Here is a 24,007-nt window from a genome sequence, read left to right as displayed (position 1 = left end):
CTGTTGTCCTGTTGATCGTTGAGTTTTAAGACAAGCTTTATAGCGGTTCCCAGATGCTGGTGTATCTGGCAACGGCAGTTGCAAGAAAATGAATGAGTAAACAGTTTGTAAAGCTTACGACTTGCTCGCTCTGGCGTTATACACCTTCATTTGTATGCATCCAGATCCCGAGGTGGGATAGCCTTCTCAGCAGATTCCAGTGGTGTTGGGGCACCATTTTTGTGAGAATTGGATTTGAACAAAACCTGAATCTTGAGCCTTGGAGGAATTTTTGGATTGACAGAGGTGAAACAGGATCTGTATAGGGCTGCATAAGTCAAAGAAGGGAGTCCCAAAGCGCTCTGTGGTGCCACTCAGATACAGCCTCCACTATCCTCTGACTTACACTGCTTTTAACCTTCCCCTGCTTACTCCCTTCTGCTGACCTTCACAACAGGATGAACCATGGTTGCTTCTGCTGAGAGTGGACCCATTAATTTGGCTGCTCATTTGTTTCTGTGTTCAGTTCAGGGAACCCACTTTCGTCCTAATAACTTAAGTGTCAGGGACTGGGTAGAGGAGAAATGGTGGAGAGCGCCTCCCCAGCTTGACCCTTCCAGTGAGGAGGAAGAGGAAGACGGTTTAGATTTACAACACGAGTTTGATGGAGGTCACAGCTCAGAGGCAGATGAGGGGAAAATTTGGGAAATAATGGGAGAGGAGGAGGAAGAGGAGGAGGAAGCACCAGGGGGGCAACAGCTGATGGATACAGTGTCTTTAGATAGCATTCCAGACCTTCCATCTCCCAGAACCCGGCAAGCCTTGAAAGCAGAAGAGCAAAGAGCACAAAGACAGAGGGCACTTAGCAGCATCCGTAGGAGAGACAATGAGATTGATGGATGAGAAAGTGGGGGAGACAGAGGTGGACATTCACTTGGGACAACGCCATTATCCAAGAGGCTGGATTCTATAGCCTCTCTCTGTAAATACTGAATAAAAAGTGGACAGTAAGAAACATTTCCTTGTCTTTGTCTACTCCTGGGCAACCAGCCAGGAGTCGCTGGCAGCAGCCTGACACTTTGGCCCTAACAGCTGAAAGACCAAGTCCTTCCTTACAGACCTTCCTGCAAGTTAAGATCAGCAGATGGGGCTCTCTTGGTAGGTCCACCTCTGTCAGACCTGAGGGTGGGGGTGCCTGAGATAACATTTTCTTTGGGTGCCCTTAAGTTGTGGAATACACACAGAAGTGCATTTGGCTTCTTCACCATACAGCTTTTAGCAAATGCTAAAGACACAATCCTTTACCTAGGCCTTTGATCCCCGAGATGTGTGTTTTCACCCTGTTCCAGTGATTGTAATCTGTTTTGACTGGTTTTAATTTTGTTGTAACTTGCCCTGGGACCTGATGGTGAAGGGTAGATAATAAATTTAATACTAATAATTTCAATGGGTCTGCTCTGAGTAGAACCTACTTGGTTATGACCCTTGGTAGTCACATGTGACAATGGAAACCTCAAACATGCGCAACCTCGTCAACTGATACACACGTTTCTAGGATTGCATTCTGGTATATTAACTTTGGTCTGAGAACCAACCTCAAATGAAGACCTGGTCCTACCCATACCTTCACATACACATAGCATTTCTAAGCTTTCAGTTTCTGATTTATATCAACAAATCTAAGGAAACTGCTAAAAAGCTGCAGCCCTTGACAGCAGAAAAGCTACAATGCTTCGGTGAGGGAGTGTAATATGCCAAGGACTAGGGATCTGAAAGTAAACAATGTCAGCTCATGCGCCTCTCACTTGCCTTCCTGTGACACTGTGCAGCTGCAGCCAATGGACTTCAGCCAAGCTAGTCGTGACTGATGTGCTTGTTTCCATTTCTGTAGCTTCCCATTACTGCTCTTCATTCAAATAAATGTTAATGGCTAAGAACTAGGGATGTGAGGGAAATTTTGCTTGGGTTTGCCTTTTAATGTGCATCTTCCTAACTGAGGTTTTCTAAAACACCGTTTGAACTGAAATGCAGCTCTCATTTCTGGAAATGCTCTGAATCTTGCATTGAGTTTGCCCAATTAAAAATGTCTACTACATTGCATATATCAGGGGAAAGTGTACACAAATTGGAAACAAAACTGCGTACATTTGTGAAAATAACATGGCACAATGCAATTGGGAATATTACTTGCAAAAATTTGCAACTGGGAATATCACTTGCAAAAATGTGTGAATTAGGAAAAAATGCATACTTAATCACTGACAAATATTTGTGACTCCCCCCCCCATGCAACTGATGCAGAAATGTGGTGATTTGAACTTAAGAAAAATGAGTTACTAATATATTGCTGATCCCTATTGAATCAAATACAAGTTCATTTCAATCCCAATTGCTCTGGGTGCTTCAATGAGCCCAGTTGCTTTCTTGCACTGTGTTGATTCCATTCATTTAAATAGAGGAGCAGATTTGTAAGATGTGCAAAGGACCTGCCTTCTCTGTTGAAATGAATGGGATCAGCCTATGTAAGAAATCCATAGGATAGCCCTTGTAAAATTCCCATGGTAATAGGGAAGCAATGAGCCAGGTCCATTGTGTTAGTACATCTTGTGGCATCAGAGGACCCATATTAAACTGAAAACATTTTAAACACATGCTAACAAAGCCTGAAAGTAAGGCAGGGAAGTTATTTTTTTATTTGGTTGTTAATCAATATATTCAAAAGTTTTCAGAGAATCACAAATGCCAGTGTAAACATGCGCCAGGTACATAGATAATATAAAGTATTGCACATAGAAAAAAATATATATCATCCACATTTCCTAATGATGTTTCATCCATCTGTAGTTGATGTGTAGGTGTTCAGTCAAGCCACCATTCTGGATAAACTATGGGTTTAAGTCAATAATTCAGCATTTAGAAAAGAGATACAACTCACTTCTTTTCCAAGGGTGGATATGTGAATAAGCTGGCAATGGTGCAGAAATCTGCAGCATGGTTTTGATACCTGAGGCAGTCATCCTCTGCATCTTATGAGTGCATATGAGAAGTAAAAATGGTTGTAGCAAGAGGAAGCCCCCATCTTCACTGTCCTGCCTTGTTTCAACCAAGAACTGATCCCTGCCCCTGAATGGTTCTCTGTAAAAAGATAGCTCAACAGTTAATTGGATGAGGGGTTCAGGAGCCAATTGTCCGTTTGTTCTTCCCAGTCTCTGGCAATAGTAGTTTGGGTTTTGGCAAGGCAACAATTAGGATAATGAGAATGATTGAATCTGGGTCATAGGGTGCTAAACATGAATTCAACAAGCCAGGCAGGGAGAAGGGAAGAAAGTGAGCAATGTTAGTACTTTCCAGCACATTTACATTGAACATTTTACTTGTGGATTCAAAGGATATGAGTATAGAAGGTACAGGAAGTTCAAAACCTCATGCAGATATTTTTTTAAAAAAACAATTTACCCCAATGCATTCAGTTTTAAGCAAGGTTCACCATATGAGTGGAAGCTAATCTGGTCCAGCCATTCCAAAGTCTATGGACTGGTGGCTATTAAGCTCATGTTTATAGGAACACCTTGGAAATCTTCCTGGATTAGGTCCAGTGTCTTGCTGAAATTAATGGGCCTAAACTAGTCTGAACAGGACTAATGCTAGATAAATTTGTAAGAGACAACACGAAAACAAAAGTCAACTGTGGATAATAATAATAAAAAAGATCATTGCAATTCAGAAACCAGGTGTGTACATGGTGCTCCTCCATGTCCCCATTACTCTCAGTGGCACCCTGCTAGTTTCCACACATGAAAAGGAATGCACACAGATTAGCCCTCTCCATTGAAATTAATGGGAAACCATTCCATGTGCAGGAGTTCCCTACACATGCACCGCAGCTCTCATGTTAAAAAAGAGACTTGCTGGATTGGGTTGTTAAAAGTCCAAGTGCCTGCAAATGGTTTGCTAAAAATCCAATAGTATGGAACTTCCTTAGGAAAGCTATGGGAGCAAAAAAGAAAGACATGACCCTTACGTTGGTTTCAAACTAGATCTGGATACATTTATAAAGGTAATTTTTAATCTGTTATACAGATGTGCCACACTAGGATTAGGGGAGGTTTTGTTTCACTTTACATCTTCTTCACTTTGAATCATCAGTGGTTGTTTCAATTGGAAGCAGATGCTGAATGTTGGAAGCTCACTTGCGCTAGTGAGCCCAAGCTGAACTTTCCTTAAGAAGGCTTGGTGAATGGGGTTTGTTTTGCAGCAAAGGCTTAACTGATTTTGTTTAATTTACATTGGATGTTTTCTCCCAAATCAGGTTGGCCGGCTGATTTTTCCCGCTTTGCCTCACCTTATTGTATGTGGTTTAGGATCACAGGAAGCTGCCCAGTCAGACAATTGGCCCATCGAGCCCAGTATCATCTACCGCGATAAACAGCAATTCTCCAGATTTTCAGACACGGGACACTTCCAGCCCTAACTGCAAATGTCAGGGATGAAACCTGGGACCTTCTGGGACTGCTCTGTCATTGAGCCATTGCCCTTCTTAGTTCACCTTACTAGCAGTAACTGAACTGTATTACTTGAGTATGCACAATTTACTACTGTCTTTTCTACAATTAGGCTGCAATCCTATATAGGTTTTGTTGGGAGTAAGTTCCAGACTTCCATGTGAGTAAGGACTGCACTCTGTGTGTCTAACATGGGACTCCAGACTTCTCTCTGCTTGGCAATCAGGATATAGTGGATAACCTTAATCTGCTATGTCCACAGTGTGGGGCGATTAAATAAATGGAAGATTCTATGTCATGTTCCTTAGGGTTCAGGTTGAACTATAATCTTCAGAGTCACTTCCCAGGCCTGTGATTCTGCAATTCTTTATCATACACTCCATCCTATAAAATAATATATACTTTTGCTTCCGTTCCGACTCTTATAACTGGTATATGGAATGTGCAGGATACATTCACTCTATTTACATGCAAAGTAATGTTATCATCAGTATAAAACTTCAGAGCCTATTTTGGTTAGGATGCCCAGCCTACAAAAAGATGGAAAAATAAATAATTGTGCCTCGCTTATGGAAAGTGTTTTAGAAGGCTACTTTTGCTTGTCAGAAGTACTTTCACAGTACCAACAATATTGCTTGTCTCCCTGAGCCAGAGTTTCATAGAAATTCCTATCCTTAGGGAGTCACCACAACATTATGCCATGATACAGTAGAGTTTGAACATTTTGTCTTTAAGCCATACAGCAACGCAGGCGATTCACCACCACATGGTCCAGACTACAGGAGTGCTTCTAATGCCATCCACGTGTGAATGACTCAAGTGATCCTTTGTTTAAATAAAACTCTCTCTCTCTCTGCTCATCAGCTGGTTATGTTTTTGAGGCAGTGATCATTGTTCTTGTCTTCCCTTCTAAGGTCATTTATGTAGTGAATGCGTAGAACTCTGCATAGTTTGGATTACGACCACATCTTGGCAAGGAAGTTCCTGGTAAGTGGAATCTGTTGTACTTTTCTGCTCTTGACCAGAACGACTCTCCTCTTCCTATGTGTCAGTAGTCTTGTCACTTGTCAGTTGCACCCTGTCAGCCATGTCATCTCGAGGGGGCCTTGCTCTGTCAAAGAAGCCGCACTGGAATAAAACAAAGAGTCATGTGTGGACAAGTTGGCAAAGCAACCATCTTTTCTCTCTTTTTCAGGTCCTGCCCTCAGACTCAGACATTATGGCTTGGTGTCATACACCTGTATAAACATGTAGAGGAAATACATATGCATTGGCAGTGCTTTTGCCTTAAATTTTAATCAACCATCTCTGTATTGAAAAAAAGAGCAGTTTGGTTACCTGGTTCTGAGAAGTTTTCAAGCCTTAAAAAGATCTCACAACCAAATATCCAGGGATTCCAAACATTAAACCCCTTGTTGTCCTACTGGCTGCATATAGAATTATACCATGCAGAAGCTGTTTTTAAATGCCTCCACAAATTTGTGTGATTGGCTGAGTGCAGCATGAGATTGAACAGGTCCCCAAAAAGCAGTCTGGACTGCCTGTAGGAGCAATCACTGAAACGAAATGTTTCAGGGGGGAAATCTGGTGTGGCATGAATTGCTCACAGCCACTGAGCTCAATCAAGCTATTCTGGACTAAAGACTATTGAGTTTGCACCTTGGCAACTCAATTAAAAAGCGAATTCATTTGAACAAACAGTCAAGGTGGTAACTGAAATGGAGAAGCCACTACAAGGTGATATTGTTTAAAAAAGCAGCAGCAAAGGGGCTGCTTGAATGTCCTGCAATGTCATAGTTATATGGACTCAGCCTGCTAAGTCATAAAAGGTAAAGGTAAAGGTACCCCTGCCCGTACGGGCCAGTCTTGACAGACTCTGGGGTTGTGCGCCCATCTCACTCAAGAGGCCGGGGGCCAGCGCTGTCCGCAGACACTTCCGGGTCACATGGCCAGCATGACAAGCTGCATCTGGCGAGCCAGCGCAGCACACGGAACGCCGTTTACCTTCCCGCTGGTAAGCGGTCCCTATTTATCTACTTGCACCCGGGAGTGCTTTCGAACTGCTAGGTTGGCAGGCGCTGGGACCGAGCAGCGGGAGCGCACCCTTCCGCGGGGATTCGAACCGCCAACCTTTCGATCGGCAAGCCCTAGGCGCTGAGGCTTTTACCCACAGCGCCCTGGAAATCTGCAATCTTATTCATTCTCACAGCTTGCTTTTGAGTGAAGACTGAGCTGTGTCTTTCACAACAATGAACAGCCTTCTGAGCAAAAATTAATTGATCCACCTTAGCATCATTTATAACCACCTTGGCATCATTTATAACTTCAGCTATTTATCTGAATACGCCCTAAGCCTCCCATGCTATTCCAGATGTTGCTGCAGTGATGCATTGACAATGCTGCTGGAAGATACCCTGGGACAAAGATACCCTGGGGAAATGGCAACTCTGTAGTTCTTCATCTTTGCAATGTGAACAACCTTTGGTTCTGTGATGGTGACCATGGAGCAAGTGTTGCTGGTGCTGGTGGAAACCAGGTGTTCAGCATCCGTGCTCTAGTCTGCAACCCTTCACAGCTGTGAGCCATGAATCATCTGGTGGGGTAGATCAGAACAGTTGGCAAGTGCTCTGCCGAGTCTTATCTGTGCACTTGCCATGTCATACAAACTTGCACTGTGGTTGACCTGTCCTGAAGTCGACCTCTTCTCAAACTATGGAGGCAAGATGTAAGTGTGGGGTAGATGACGAAATGACAAGAGTTAGGTGTTGGGCAAGAGCCTCTCACCTGCTTGACTTACTAGTCTAAGCGGCTGGATTTGATTATCTGCACCATCCGTTGGGGATCTTTTAAGTTCAAACAGAGATGATATAAAGGAATGGAATGCATTTTTGAAATATTAAATCTCTGCATGGCAGTCTTTGAAATTATCCTTTGGAAGGATTAATAGGAAGAAGAAGCACGCTTGCTCTGTTCTTCTGAGTTACTGTGCCAAGCTTGGTCAACTTGTGACCCTCCAAGAAGAAAACAAGCCCACCCAACATCTGTGCCAGGGGCTTGACAGAGCTCCTGTTTTTGCTATCTTCCTGCAAAAACAGAGGGGAAACCTAGCTTTGGCAGGATCTGGTCAGGTTTTATACAGGCCTATCTGCCACGTATGGAGGATTTCCTTGCTGAACTGCCAACCTGATACCTTGGAACTGACATGATTTATTTCAAAGCCAAAAGTCAATGTGAGAGTTCCTGAGCATTTTCTATATTCTTAATAGTCAAACTTAAAAAAAAAAGATGGAAGGGGGAAAAGAAGTTTGAAATGGACATGAAACAAGTGGTAAGGTGGATAAATATTTATTTTCTTTTAAATCAGATGTTTCAGATTGTTTATTTTAACTGTATTGTATCAGGGTTGTTGCTGCTTTTAAAAAACAGTTCAAAACTAAATGTATGACCCTCTGTCAAACAATTTCATTTCTGCATTAAACTTGCTATTCTATGTTAACGGGAAACCCTGGGGAACAAGATTTGACTTCTGAGGTCAAGCATTATAAATATGAGAAAATAAACCATGTACTGCATTTATTATTGTTGCAAGTTATGAATATGCACCACTCTTATCTACCAAGCAGCATGAATATTTACATTTCATCTCATTACTGTTTGACACAATACTTGTCAGCTTTGCTTCTAAAAAGTTCAGGGCACAGTCTAGCACACTTAACTCTACTGAATTATGGCCCATGTCTTCCATGAAATGATTTGCTTAGCGTCCTTGCACACGTACAAATAATAAAAAATATATCTATTAAATTCATGCTAAACAGACATCACTCTGTAGTACAAAAGGCATGTAGTGGGCTACATGACAGAAACTTTGGATTATGATCTTAGCAAGATAAAAGTCCTGTTTAGTTGTGTGATGGCTTTAGGGGTTGCTCGTGCGTAAGTTACCGCCGCTCTGGGCTTGGTTGCCTGGTTAAACCGTTTCTGTCTGGACAGCCATCCACTCCATGGCTGTTCAGTCGTTGGCAGAATCCGTCAGTGGGCGTTTCTTGAACCTCTTCCAGCAAAGAAGTTCTTTGACGCCAAGTCACCGCCTACTTTCCCTGCGCGGAAGTCTTCTGCGCAGGGTGGGTGTGGGCAGCGGAGGACCTGTGCTCTCCTCGCTGGTCTCCTGCGAAGAGTCCTGGAGCCTCCCCTCTGCTTCCCCCATCAACCCCCCTCTATCCCTGGTGTTGCGCTGATTTTCTTCCCCCGCCAGAGACCTGCCTCTCTCCCTGCTTGGCCCCTCTCCAGCATCGCTGTGGAGCCTCGCCTCCTCCTCTAGCTCCGATGGCAGTTCCCTGACATCCATCTCCCCCCCAGAACCCCCTCCACCCCCGGCCCGAACTTTCGATCCAACTTCGTCCCTGTCCTCGGCCGACGATGCAGGGAATCCCCGGAAGGAGCTGTCACCATCCTCAGAGGATTCAAAACCCACTTCCCACCCGCTCTGATCTCTCCCCGTGGGGTGGGCCTCCCAGTCTGAATCTTCCCTCTCCCACGCTTCTCCTCCCTCCTCTTCGGAGGCCGGAAACCCCTCAAAGTCCTCCTCGTCGTCTGTGGTGCCAAATTGCTCCTCCCAGAATCTCGCTGGTGGTTTTGGTTTGTGTGGGAACCGACTGTGGAACTCTTCCACTAGATACCCGTCATTGATCGCCTCCGCGGGAACCCACGTGTCTTCTGATCGGGGTTCTCCCTCCCAAGCTACCAAGTACTCCACCTTGCGCCCTCGCCATCTGGAATTGAGTATTTCTGTGGCTTGGTTGTGGTGTTCCCTCTCCTCTACCTGCGGGTGTGTGGTGACTTCTCCCTCCCGTCCCGGGAATTCCCGCCCCTCCCTGTACGGAGAGAGTAGGGACCTATGAAACACCGGGTGTAACTTCATGCTGTCAGGCAGCTTGAGCCTGAATGCCACCGGGTTCACTTGCTGTGTTACCTCAAAAGGTCCCAGCCGCCTCGGCTGCAACTTCTTGCACCCTCCCTTAAAGGGTAACCGTCGGGTTGACAACCACACCCGGTCTCCCACCCGTATGGTCTCCCCTTCCCGACGGTGCTTGTCTGCCTGCCTCTTGTAAATTTCCTTGGCCCGCTCCAAATTCATCTGGAGTTGCTGGTGCAAGGCCTCCATTTCTTCCACAAACTGCTCTGCTGCAGGTATGCTCCCCCCTTCCTCCCCCCTCCCCAGGAAGGCCCTGGGGTGACACCCATAATTGGCCATGAACGGGCTCATTCCCGTGGACACGTGTTCAGCGTTATTGTACGCAAATTCAGCCAGCGCTAGTTTCTCTACCCAATCATTCTGTCTCTCGCTGATGGAGCAGCATAGGTATTGCTGGAGTATACTGTTCGCTCGTTCCGCTTGCCCGTTGGTTTCCGGGTGTCTCGCCGTCGAGAAGCCCACCTCGACCTGCAGCAAGCTCATGAGCTTCCTCCAGAACCTCGAAGTAAATTGTTTCCCGCGATCTGAGATGACCCTCGAGGGAGCTCCATGCAACCTGAAGATGTGATCCACAAACAATCTGGCCGTTTCCTCTGCCGTCACCGCATGTGAGCAAGCTATGAAATGGCACATTTTTGTCAGTAGATCGACTACTACCATGACTGCTGTCTTCCCCCTTGATTTGGGCAAATCTGTCATAAAATCTATGGACACCACCTCCCAGGGTCTTCCCGGCGTGGGTAAAGGTTCCAGTAACCCTGCAGGGGCCGCCCTCTCCACCTTCGCCCTCTGGCAGCGGTCGCACCCCCATACGTACTCCTGTACATCTTCCCTTACCCTTGGCCACCAGAACTGCCTGGTGACAAGCAGCATGGTCTTGTGCTGACCAAAGTGCCCCGCTGTTGGGTTGTCGTGGAGTTGTTTGAGTACCCTTCCCCTCAGGGTCTCCCCCGGTACGTACAGCGCTCCCTTATAGTACAGTACCCCTTCCTTCTCCTCAAACTCTCCATGGTTTTCCCTTCCTTCCCGTAGTTCCCTGATTTTAGTTTGGGCGAACTCGTCGTCTCTGGTGAGACCGGCTAGTTCTCGTTTCCCAACCAAAACTCCCACACACACCCATCTGTCCTCGGGGAACACGTGTCGGACTTCCGGCGGTCCCTCTCCTTCCATGTACTCCGGCTTCCGGGAGAGCGCATCGGCTCTAACATTCTCCTCTCCCGGCACATACCGGATCTCGAAAGAAAACTTGGATAACTCTTGTGCCCATCGAATCTGTCTCTGGTTGAGTACTCGCGCAGTCCTCCAGTACTCCAAGTTCTTGTGATCCGTGCACACCTGGATCTTGTGCTGCGCCCCTATTAACAGATGTCTCCATCGGTGAAACGCTGCGTAGATAGCCAACAGTTCGCGGTCATACACCGTGTAGTTCTGCTCCGACTTGCTCAGCTTCCTCGAGAAAAAGGCGCACGGCCTCCAGTCTTGCTGGGTTCCTGGCTGCAAAAGTACGGCTCCTATGGCCCGGTCTGACGCGTCGGTCTCTAGCCTCATGGGCTTCTCCAGATCCACGTGCAGGAGCTGCTCTTCCGACGCGAACGCCTTCTTCAGGCTTTCAAAGGATTGCTGGGCCCCTTCTGTCCAGACGAACTTCTTTTTGCTACTGAGACAATCGGTGATGGGTGCTGTCAAATGGGCAAAGTTCTTGATGAACTTCCTGTAGAAGTTGCTGAACCCTAGGAACCTCTGCACGTCCTTCTGGGTCTTGGGGGCCTTCCATTCCAGTACCGCCTGCACCTTGCTGGGGTCCATAGCTAGGCCCTTGTCTGGCAACTTGTACCCCAGAAACTCGACCTCCCTTGCGTGAAATTGGCATTTTTCCAGCTTGACCCACAACTGGTGCTTCTGCAGTCTCTTTAGCACTTCCCTGATGTCCTTGACATGTTGCTTCTCATTGTCAGAATAGATTAAGACGTTGTCCAATAAGGCTACGCAGTTTTTGTACAGCAGGGACCCCAACACGTGGTGCATGAAAGCTTGAAAGCAGGCGGAGCCCGACTGTAATCCAAAGGGCATAACTAAGTACTCAAAGGCTCCCAGGGGGGTGAACATTGTGGTTTTCCATTCGTACCCCTCCCTCATCCTAATCAAATTGTATGCTCCCCTGAGGTCCAGCTTGGTAAAAATTTTCCCCTGCCTCACCCGTGTTAAAATGTCGTCAATCCTGGGCATTGGGAAGGTCACGGGTTCTGATACCAGGTTGACGCCCCGGTAGTCCACAACGAGCCTGGGCTTATCAGTATCCCTTTTGTCCACAAAGAACACCGGACTGCCTCCCACAGCCTTTGATTCTCTTATGAAACCTCTTTTCAGGTTCTTGTCAATAAATTCCCGCAACTCCTGCATCTCCCTGTCCAACATGGCATACAGTTTACCCACCGGCAGCTGAGCCCCTGGGAGTAAATTGATTTGGCAGTCAAAGGGCCTATGGGGGGGCAGTCTATCCACCTCCTTCTCACTGAAGACCTCCTGCAGGTCAGCATATTGGGGTGGCACCTTCCCTTTTGGCTCCACAGCCACTCCAGCCACCCTGGCCTCTGTCATCCTTGGGGTTTTCCCCCCATACAGTGTTCCAAGCAGTAAGCTGACCCAAAGGTGACTGACCGCTGATGCCATGCCACTACTGGATCATGCAGTGCCAGCCAGCTCATTCCCAGTATTATTGGGGGTCCTGACAGTGTGGCTACGTGAAAGGCAATGGTCTCTGTGTGCCTGGAAACCCTCATTCTCATTGGTGGGGTCTGGTGCGTCACCTCCCCTCCCAGAAGTTCCCTGCCGTTGATGGTTGTCACTTGCAAGGGAAAATCCAGAGGCAGCAGGTGGAGTTGGTGTTCTAGAGCAAAGTTCTTGCTGAAGAAATTGCAGGAACTGCCTGAATCCAGCAGCCCCTTCACCTTGACTGGGTGCCCATTTGGGAGTTCTAGCACCACTTCTATGGCTATAGCTGCCCTGGGAGGGTCTGGTTGGGGCACTTCTATTGGTTGTTGGCTTGGCTGCTGCCCCCGCTGATTGGCAGCCAAGCTTGTCCGTTTCCCTGGGCCTGATCCGTTTCCCCCTTCCCCTCACAGCCAGCAGTTCCCACCATCCCTTGCCAGGCCTTTCTTTGAGGGCAGACCCTGGCAAAATGTCCTGGCCGTTGGCAGAGGAAACACTTCTTGTTGGTTTTCCAATCCTTTCCCTCCCTCTTGCGCCCTTCAGCGGAGTTTGAAACCTCGCGCGTGCGCGCCATCTATTTCCATTGGCTCCGCCGGCTGGGAAGGCTGCCTCGGGATTTCAGGAATGCGGTAGTCATGGCAACGTTCCCCTCTCCCTTCGCTCTTCTCCTGAGCCCGCGCTTCCTGTCTTACGCCAATCGCAAGCACAGCCTTGGTCAGCTGATCCATCGACTGCAGGCGGGGCACGCGGGAAAGCTCGTCCTTGACCGTTGGGGACAACCCTTCCTCAAACAACATCTGAATGGGTCCAGCATCCAAATCCCACCCAAGCCGGTGTATTAACATCGCAAAGCGCGACCAGTAGTCTCTAACTGATTGGCTCCCCTGCTTGCACCCCATCAATTGCCGTCTAACCACATTTTGCTCCACTTCGCTGGAATACATTGCATTCATTGCCTGAAAAAATTTCCTGAGGTCTTTCAAGGCGGCATTTTGCGTTGCCATTAGGGGCCTGATCCATTCCCGTGCCCCATCCTCCAGATGCCCCACAATGTAGGCCACCCTCTCCCCATCATCCGCAAAGTCATCATGCTGCAGTTCCAAAGCGTACTCTATTTCCATTCGGAACGCGTTGTAGTCCTGGGGCTTCCCCCCAAACTTGTGCACCAGCCCCGGTACCTTCCTTGCGATGGGGGTGGGTCTGACCTTGGTATCCTGAGCCCTCCGTTTGTCCAGCCTCGCCATCAGCAGAGCCACATGCTGTTCTAAATCTCGGTTCCTCTCCACCAGATTTTGCACTCCAGCTGCTTGCTCTGTGGCGCCGGCTTCTCCAGTTTGACTCATGATGCTCCCCTGCCTGTCGCTGCGCACAAGCAACTTCAGGGACTGACGGATTGCTGTGATGGCTTTAGGGGCTGCTCGTGCGTAAGTTACCGCCGCTCTGGGCTTGGTTGCCTGGTTACACTGTTTCTGTCTGGACAGCCATCCACTCCGTGGCTGTTCAGTCGCTGGCAGAATCCGTCAGTGGGTGTTTCTTGAACCTCTTCCAGCAAAGAAGTTCTTTGACGCCAAGTCGCCGCCTACTCTCCCTGCGCGGAAGTCTTCTGCGCAGGGTGGGTGTGGGCAGCGGAGGACCGTGCTCTCCTCGCTGGTCTCCTGCAAAGAGTCCTGGAGCCTCTCCTCTGCTTCCTCCATCAACCCCCCTCTATCCCTGGTGTTGCGCTGATTTTCTTCCCCCGCCGGAGACCTGCCTCTCTCCCTGCTTGGCCCCTCTCCAGCATCGCTGTGGAGCCTCGCCTCCTCCTCTAGCTCCGATGGCAGTTCCCTGACAAGTTGCCAACCAATATATTTTAATATTCGTAGCATTCAATTAGCATGCACTCTTGCTCAAGAAATGCATTAGTAATAAAATGGGAAATGTGATTTTGAATCAATTACTAAGGTTTTCTTCTTCTTCTTGGGGATTTAAGTAACCATTTAAATGGCCTTGATTTAAATTACTGCACTTGATATACGGTGTTATCATAGTGTTAAAGTATGTCCAAACCAGATGGCTTTCTGGATTTTCTCACAGGATTGTTTTGGAGATAAAACAAGAAAGGGGAGAATTATGGGATCCTGCCTTGAGCGTGTTGGAGGAAAGGTGGGATATAAATGTAGCAAATAAAATGAATAAACATCTAAAGTTACTTTTAGTTACACGCAATTTTGGTATGTGGTATCTATGGTATTCTTAAAGGTAAAATAACCAAGCCTGTAGAAGAATAAGTCTTGCTAAGCAGAGCCAGCATGTATCTGCAAGGACAAGTCCTGTCTCATGAAACGATTAAGAGTTCTTTGAGAGTGTCAACAAGTATATAGATAGAGGTGATCTGGTTGACTGACACAACGTATCTGGACTTTCAAAAATCTTTAAATAAGGTAGCTCACCAAAGACTCCGGGAATAAGAGGTGAATCTTGACCCTATTGTGGATCAAGATCTGGTTAAGGAGCAGACAGCAGGAATAAATGGGCAGTTCTCTGAATGCAGAGATGTAGAAACCGGTGTCTACCATGAATTGGCACTGGGACCTGCACTTTTTAGCTAGTTCATAAAAAACGATCTAGAGTTAGGAGTGAGCAGTGAGGTGGCAAAGTTTGCTGATGATACTGAATGGTTCTAGGTTGTTTAAACAAAAACAAAAAAATGGCAAAGAGCTCCAAAAGGACCATTCGGAGAGTGAATGGGCAGTAAAATGGCAAATGCGATTCAATGTAAACAAGTGTAAAGCGATGCTCCTATGGGAGGCAGTGATGGATAGCTTCAAAAGAGGATGAGACAAATTCATGGAGGAAGAGGCTATCAATGGCTACTAGCCATGATGACTGTGTTCTACCTCCACTGTCAGAGGCAGTAAAGCATCTGAATATCAGTTGCTGGAAACCGCCGGTAGGCAGAGTGCTGTTGCAGGCTTCTTACAGGCATCTGATTGGCTACTGTGAGAACATGATGCTAGACTAGATGCGTCATCAGGCTCTTCTAAAGTTCTTACAGAGGCCTATTTCAGCAGTGCTTACCAAGGGGGAAAGACGGAAGGAAAGAGGAAGATGAAGTAACTGGGAAAACATTGGATGAGGATTCAGAACTCAACGTGGTCAGTAATAGGCATGATATAGACCACCGTGGGAAATGGCACCCATCAAGCTGGAATTAAAAACAACGTCTACACATCAGAGACATAGTTTTAAGTACTTTGAAGTCAATTGTTTCCAAGTCCCTGAAACAAAAACTTGTAAACTGCTAGTGACTCAGTGATTGCAAGACTTTAGCGATGTAGTAAAAACATCAAACAGAGCCTACCAATATTAAAATAAAATCACTTGCAGCCTTAAAAAGATAACATTTCTTTTCCTCTGAAGGGGGTGCCCGATCATGTTTCAAAAGATAATTCCTTGAGGTGCTTTGGGAGAAACAAACCTAGAGATGCTTCATTGTAGCATGCTGCCGAAATCTAAATTCCCCAGGCAAAAGAAGATCATAGGTCTTGGGAATCGCAGCCAATCTCTCACTGCTCACTTCTAACTAGCCTTCAATAATGCAAACAAGCCACCTCTTTTGAAAGGTCAGAAACACAAACATGTCAGCGATCCAAAATAAATAACACACCCATCTCGTATGTCCATGATTATTTTGCTCAGAAGATCACACATTCCACCCCCTCCCCACCTCCCCATTTTGTTTTGGTATCATCTTCTCTAGTTTAACACCAATACATTACCTACCTTCCACAATGCTAAGGTCAACATAGCCAAAACCAGCAGTCCAAGGAGTATGGCTAATATTATAACCCACAGCGGGATTATAAAGGAAATGTTTGGAGTAGCCCAAATAACAGATGTTTTGGTCTGAAATGGAAGATGAGAAGGGGGGAAAAAAGATGAAAGGGTAAATGAAGATGAGTTATAATACAACCTGAAAGTGATTATATATGCAGAATTAGAAACTAATGGTATATTCGTAAGGCCGCTGTTTTAAAAACTCAGCATACAGTATCTGCCAGAACTTCACAAAACTTAAGTTCTTGCAGTTCTAGTGAGTGGTATAGAACTAAGTTTCATATAACTAAGTAGACCCAATGAAATTAATGGACATGAGTTAGCCACGCCTATTGATTTTAATAGGCCCACTTTGAGAAAAACCTATACATTTAAAGTAGTATCATACCACTTTAAACAGTCATGGCTTCCCCCAAAGAATCCTTGGAACTGTAGTCTGTTAAGGCTCTTGAGAGTGGTTAGGAGACCTCGGTTCCCCTCACAAGCTTGCTGGAGACATCAGGTAGGATAAGAGTAAACAACCCTGTGGGGTAGGTTGAGAGATGGTGACTTGTCCGAGCCCTCCCACTAAGCTTTAATTGTTGCTAAGCAGCAGATCAACATTTTGACCACTACATCACACCGAGTCTCAATTTGGTTTTACTGCCATGGCTTCACCTCCAAACTGTAGTTTGTGTGGGGAACAGGAGCCTCAACTTATCAAGGATTGTCAGCATCATTCTGCACTTAAGGTTCTATGCTTGTATCAGCCTTTCCCAACCTACGACCATCCTGATGTTTTGATGGCCTGCATCTCCCATTATTCCTGGCCATTGGAAGCTGGGAGTCGAACAACACCTGGAAGGGGCCAGATTGGAGAGGCCTGGCTTGCCAAGCCACTTCGGAAGCAGACACATGTAGAAATACAGGTACATGTATTTTGTACTTGGGTATCTACCTGAATGCTATATGTCAGCTGAACTCAGAAAACCACAAGACCTAGGTTTGCTACAGTTAAATAGGTTTAAATTTATATTATAGCTTAAACCAAATAAATCTGAGCCTCCATAGGCAGTGGAGTAAGCAAGAATGAATGTCAACATTGCTATGATTTGTATTAGACATTGTGGTCTCTAGTCAGCTGACACAGCTACATACCTTGGGCAATATGCCACTGGACAAAACCCCTAAGACAAAAGCACTCAGTCTTCTCATTACAGGAATAACATGAAAAGGGTAACATTAGCTTTCCTCCCCCCACTTTGAAAAAGCAGTTGCTGTCATTTTTAAAGACCGTCTAGTACACTTTGTAAAATGGCAGGTAACAAGTCTTTTACAACACATCACATATAAAAATAACTTGAAGTTCAACAGAAATATAAAATGTATTAACACCATTCCCCTACATTCTGGCTTAGCCTTGACCACAAAAGCTGGACCAAATAAATAGATCTTACAAAGCTTTTGAAATATACTTAAGGTTTGGCTCTACTGGGTCTCCAGAGGAAAATTATGTGCTTTCCAGCAAAGTCAAATTATATATATTTCTAATCCTGCACATTTTCCAACATTCTAAAGCAATCTTTCGGTAGATGTATATATGAAATACCCAGTTTCCATCCATCTGAGGTTTATGGGTCTGCTGAACTCCGATGTTGCCCATTCAGATTAATGGTGTGTTAACTGGAATTTGAACACAGACTTCCTATTGTGTGTATACTATAGACGCAAGTGCCACTAGGGATTTTGAATGCATGCTTGCTATGTTGGCCTGTGGATCTTTCCTGCGGTCAGACTGGTGACCTACAATGGACTACGGAGCACGGAGCTCTGACTATAGGTGAGGTCTGCAAAGTCAGCAGTTTCTAAGCTGAGAAATCGCTTCCAAGTCAGTGCTACTCCTTGAGCTTTGTCCACTCTGTTTTCCTCATTTCCTGGTCTCCCCATTTGGAAAACCACCAACTCATCCTTTCTCTAAAGGAACCTGCATTTGCTCTTCATTAGTATGAGCCTTTTTGAATCAGCCACTTTCCCCCCATTGCCATACCTCAGCTTACCATATGGGGCAGTGGGTAGCAGTTCATGACAGTACTTAAAATCACCTATCAACAATGATTCATGCCCAAAACTCTCTACAATCTCTTGCTTCCAACAAAACAGTTCTCTGGGTTTTCCAGTACTAAAAATAAATAAAAAATAAATCTATTCTTCAGGTGTGACTAGAGGATTGAACACACTGAAGGCTGGGGGTGAATGGAAAGGCAAATGGTAGAAATCAGTGCCAGGGATCATTTAAGAGGAGCAGGTGGCATCAGAGCCTAGGACTTGCCAATCAGAAGGTTGTGGTTCAAATCCCCGCGATGGGGTGAGCTCCCGTTGCTTGGTCCCTGTTCCTGCCAACCTAGCAGTTCAAAAGCACATCAAGTGCATGTAGATAAATAGGTACTGCCCCAGCAGGAAGGTAAACGACGTTTCCGTGCGCTGCTCTGGTTCTCCAGAAGCGGCTTAGTCATGCTGGCCACATGACCCGGAAGCTGTACGCCGGCTCCCTCGGCCAATAAAGATGAGATGAGCGCAGCAACCCCAGAGTCGTCCACGACTGGACCTAATGGTCAGGGGTTCCTTTACCTTTACCTTATGAGAAAGGGGACATCAGTTTACTATTTTCCTGAGAGCAGAAGAATACTTGAGATCCACCACCCCATTACTCCTGATCAAAGACCTAGATACCGTAGGTTTAAATGCCAATACAGAGAGACACATAACTGACAGCCATTTCAAAGATTTACCCAATTGGGCCTGTTGCATTCTGATTACATAGAGACAAGAGCTTTTAAGTGCAGCCAGAAACTGTGATATGCACATTGTAAATATTGAAAATAAAGCACCCCAACTTACTGGTCAAAGGTAGTAAGCATTTCAGAGAAAGTCAAATACCCAACCCCCAAGACATCTAAATCTATAAGGGCTGACATAGGTCCGGGATTTGTCTGTTGAAAATGGTATCTGGGCAGAATTTTTGAAAAGCAGCTGAAATGCCCAGACGTATGTCAGCTCATAACAGGGGGAATAAAGCTCAACTTTTCTGTCCAGATTTTCACTTTTTGAAATATGGCAACCCTAAAATATATGGTGCAATGTGAATTTAAATAGCTCACTTTTCTAGTTGCTTTTGAGCACTGAATATTAACTACGGAGGCTTCCTAGGTCAGTAAGTTCAGTGGTCGTGGTAGAAGGGGCTCATTTTAATTAGCTAATAAATATTTTTCAATGACTTTCCTTGTGTTCCTCAATAATGCTCTCTAGCTGGCATGGAAACATAAGGGCAGGATGAGTGAGGGAAAAGGTCAATGGCTCTCATTTGCAGCAATCCTCTACACAGAACTCTCAGTCAAGGAGACAAATGAACTAGTGCGGAAGGTTGCAGGATGTGGACGCTACAGACATTACAACATCTGGGACCAACTTGGCCAGAGAACAGAAGCAAGGATTTTTCTCTCCTCCAGGACAGATCTCGTTCAGCAGATATTTATGTTCTTTGTTACAGTGCCAGACATCTTAGTAGTGCTCTTAAGCATGTAACCATTCCCCATTTCTCAAGTGGCAAGCAGTTTCAAGGGAGGCCCTAGTGGGTTTAGTTCCCGTTGGCTGAGAAAACAGTGGAGATGCAAGGATGAGGAACTGGGCTGGTGAGCCGGATCCTTATTTCTCCCAGTCTTTGTGGGTCAAGTAGGTGGGTCTGCTAACCTACCACAGTTTTGCCTGAAGCCGTAGCAACCAGGTGCAGCAAATCCCTTCTCAGCCCAGACTTAGCTGTACTGACTCCCCCCCATGTCATTTATGATGCCAGGTGCAGGACAGGCAGACATGGCTTAGCCAAAATGGTCTGTCAGGCCAAATGAGGAAGCCTGGTGGGCCTCATTTGCAATAATATAATAATAATTTATTATTTATACCCCCACCCATCTGGCTGGGTTTCCCCAGCCACTCTGAGTGGCTCCCAACAGATTAAAAACAGAATAAAACATCAAACATTAAAAACTTCCCTAAATAGGCCCCCCCTCCACTGACCTAAAAGGTCGTTGTCATGCTTGCTTTATTTACAAATACACAAGCAGAGCACAAATTGAGGTGAAGAGGCACCTTCTACAAGAGAGAATATAGTCACCATGCCTTGAAGCCATCAATAACTTCAGTTTCCATGACTTTATCCAATCCCCTTTTAAAACCACCTAGATTGGTGGCCATTACTGCATATTGTGATAGTGGCTTCCATAGTTTTAACTCTGTGCTATATGAAGAACCCTTTGTCTGTCCTGAATCTTCTCACAATCGACTCTCTGGATGACCTCAAGTTCTAGTATTCTAACAGAGAGAGAGAGAAACCTTCTATCAACTTTCTCTAAACCATTCAGGGAAATATGGTTGGCTCCAGATTTTAAAGAAAGCTTTTTTTTTTTTTAAAAAAAGCCATCTGTTTTCACTGGCTGTTAACGGAAATGTTTTATTGTATATATTGCTGTCGAAGCTTTTGTTGGTGACTCCATTGGGTTTATTTAAACTGATTGTTTTATTATAAACTTAATTGAATGTTTTCATTTTTTTGGAACTGATAAAACTGTATATTTGGTATGAAATGTAAGCCACCCTGGAAAGGCTATAGTTTAGAGATACAATGGATGCTCGGGTTGCGAACGTGATCCGTGCGGGATGCACGTTCACAACCCGCAGAGTTTGCAACCCGCGCCTGCAATTTTACCTAATATACACATTTGTGCAAATAATTCCCCCCAATACGATGCTTTTTTGTACATTATTCTCACTTATTCAGTATATGCATTTTTATGCACCCTTTACTGTAGTATAGGCATCTTCATACACGTTAAATGGCTGATGAGCTGCATTGCAAAATTCAGAGAAGTGTAAATCTCAAAGGATGCCTTTGTTTTGGTTCATATATTGTTTTGGAAAATGTGAATCAGGAAGATTTGGCTCTCAATGCAATCTGAATTGAATTTCTCCTGAGGGGATTAATGGTCATTTCATGTAACACCTAGAGTAGAATAATTATTTTTATTGTGATGGTCTGTGTGGCATTTCTACAGAATGTTGTGAGCCACAAGGCATTTTATTGTTCTGAACCAGAGCTCTGCAAGGTGGGTTAGGCCATTGTGTCTAAGGCCACCCATGCAGTGATCTTTATGAATGAGAAAAGATTTTTGCACCTGGACTTCCCATGCGTTTCTCTTGCGTAACTTGGGGCTTCCTGGCCTTCATGATTTTCTGCAGTTTTCTGCAGTTTTCAGAACATGCACATGTTCAGGTTTTTCTCCACTACCTTGAAGACTGGGAATACTTTCTTAGAGAGAGAAGCTGTTCTGATAAAATGACCTTATTTTGCATTAGAAAATCAGATTTCATCTTGTAAGGCAAGATGGCGGCCAGGCATATTTGGGTTTAAAATATGTATTAAAGAAAGGGGCAATTCCAACAGTTGTCCTCCTTGCTGCTGACTTCTTCTTTAGAAGAAGAAGAAGAAGAAGAGTTTGGACTTGATATCCCGCTTTATCACTACCCGAAGGAGTCTCAAAGCGGCTAACATTCTCCTTTCCCTTCCTCCCCCACAACAAACACTCTGTGAGGTGAGTGGGGCTGAGAGACTTCAGAGAAGTGTGACTGGCCCAAGGTCACCCAGCAGCTGCATGTGGAGGAGCGGAGACGCGAACCCGGTTCCCCAGATTACGAGTCCACCGCTCTTAACCACTACACCACACTGGCTCTCTAGTGTGGTGATAATGGAAGAAGTGATAATGGGAACCATGTCAACATAGACACTATGGAGACGCTTGAAGCCTTCTGCTATGTATAATGTTTTAATGTTGGTTTTAGATTTTCATGCTGTATTTTATGAGGTGCTGCACTTTATGGACTGTATAAACCACCCTGGGGTCTGGTTAGATAAAGGGCAATTAGAAAATAACCTATACCAGCTAAAATATTTTGTGCTTTGTCTAATAATCCTTGTCACAAGTAAACACAGGAAGTGAGGAGCCACGCCATATACCAGCAAAGTCACTGACCTGTGCACATTGCATGGAGTACGGCAGTAGAAACATAGGAAGCTGCCTTATCATAGAATCAAAGAATTGTAGAGTTAGAAAGGATCCCAAGGGTCATCTAGTCCAACCCCCTGCAATGCAGGAATCTCACCTAAAGCATCCATGGCAAATAGCCACACAACCTCTGCTTAAAAACCTTGAATGAAGGAGACTCTACAAACTCTCAAAGGAATCTGTTCCACTGTTAAACAGCTGTTACTGTCAACAAGTTCTTCCTGATGTTTAGTCGGAATCTCATTTCTTGTAGCTTGTGACAGCCCTTGAGATATTTGAAAATGCCTGTCATATCTCCTCTTTTCCAGGCTAACAAACCCAGCTCCTTCAACCGTTCCTCAAAAGGCTGGTTTCCAGTCCCTTGATCATCTTGGTTGCCCTCCTCTACACACACTCCAGCTTGCCTACATCCTTCTTAAATTGTGGTGCCCAGAACTGGACACCGTATTCCAGGTGTGTCTGACCAAGGCAGAATAGAGCAGTACTATTACTTCCCTTGATCGGGACACTATACTTCCGTTGATGCAGCCTAGAATAGCATTAGGGGTTGTTTTTTTTTGCTGCTGCATCACACTGTTGACTCATGTTAAGTTTTGGTCCACTAAGACCCCTAGATCCTTTTCACATGGCCATCCAGGTGTCCCCCATCTTATATTGGTGCAGCTGGTTCTTCCTGCTTAAGTGCAGAACTTTATACTGATGTCTTTAAACCGAGTCAGACCAGTGGTCACTCTAGTCCAGTCCTGTCAGCACTGACCTGCAGAGTCCCCCCAGGGTTTAAGACAGGAATCTTTCCCAGCCCTACCTACAGAAACTGGTGAGTGAACCTGGGTTCACCTGAATGCCAAGCATTTACTCTAGCACTGATCTATGGTCTTTCCCCACCTCTATTGGTGTTGTACACCAATCTGGAGAAATGTGTTAAAACCCCTTTTCACTTAGCACATATGTCTTTATGACTGGAAAACTACTGGCATTGGTAGAAAGATGGTTGCATTGAACTACGGGCAAAGAGACAGAAGCATCTGCCAACTGGCCAACCCGCTATTCCCAAAGAGCATTTTATTTATGACTTCATGTAGGTGTTCGTTCTTCAACTTGGATGGCTCCACTATTTTCTCATGTGGTTTTAGGTTTAAGACAAGGCTGTGAGCCTAATGCCAGTTCTGAAGTGCTTTATCTCTTTTAACAACTTTTTTTATTGCGGAGGGTGGGAGGCAATGCAAAGGACAGAGAAACTCTGAGAGATAGGAATGAAGTTGCTCAACTGATATTCCTTTGCCCATCCTTTTATCCAAGGTGGTCAGTGATGCAGCTGTGGAGCTTTTAATGCACATCATATGGTGTTTCTGGCAGAGCCCTTGTGACACAGACTGCCTGCCTCACATGGCCAAAGAGCTCCTTATGCTTAGGAGAACATTTCTCTATCGAGGCAAGAAGGGTTATTCTGAAGAGGGCACATGTTTTCCACAATATCAGTTGCATGGGAGCTAGAAGCTGCTTTGAAATGGATCAGACTATTGTCCAGCTCATCTAATATTGTCTACTCTGAACTGGTGGTGAAGGACTAGGAATGAGACTTTGGTGTCAATAGTAGATAGCTCAATGAAGACGTCACCCCAATGTGTGTACGGCTGTGAAAAAGGCAGATTCCATGTTAACGATCATTAGGAAAGGAATCAGAAACAAAACTGCCAATATCATAATGCCATTAGGTAAATCTGTGGTGCAACCACACTTGGAAGACTGTGTGTATATATTTCTGGCTGCAACCACACTGCTCCAGGTGATGCATAGATGAAGGCTAGTTTTAACAGCATTACAGTGGTACCTCTGGATGCGAACGGGATCCATTCTGGAGCCCCGTTCGCATCCTGAAATGAACGCAACCCGAGTCTGCGTGTCTGTGCATGCGCGGGTCGTGATTCACCGCT

At 45.5% G+C, this 24,007-nt stretch overlaps 1 protein-coding gene across 3 annotated transcripts in view; it reads right to left on the bottom strand.

Moving 5' to 3' along the window:
* Positions 1-5,333: 5,333 nt before the first annotated feature.
* ITGA8 (integrin subunit alpha 8) overlaps positions 5,334-24,007 on the bottom strand; it is a 128,803-nt gene continuing 110,129 nt past the window's right edge. For 2 of the 3 annotated variants that reach the window (XM_053409512.1, XM_053409514.1), the window contains 2 exons: positions 15,928-16,050; positions 5,334-5,609 (listed from right to left, as the gene is read on the bottom strand). In XM_053409512.1, the coding sequence (XP_053265487.1) occupies positions 5,523-5,609; positions 15,928-16,050 (210 nt within the window). In that variant the 3' untranslated portion in view covers positions 5,334-5,522. The remainder of the gene's footprint in view (positions 5,610-15,927; positions 16,051-24,007) is intronic. The other variant, XM_053409513.1, reaches the window with a different exon arrangement.

Source organism: Podarcis raffonei, chromosome 12, assembly GCF_027172205.1.
Source record: "Podarcis raffonei isolate rPodRaf1 chromosome 12, rPodRaf1.pri, whole genome shotgun sequence".
Lineage (NCBI taxonomy): Eukaryota > Metazoa > Chordata > Lepidosauria > Squamata > Lacertidae > Podarcis > Podarcis raffonei.
Note: the sequence above shows the minus strand (reverse complement) of the source record. Positions and strands in the feature narration are given on the sequence as shown.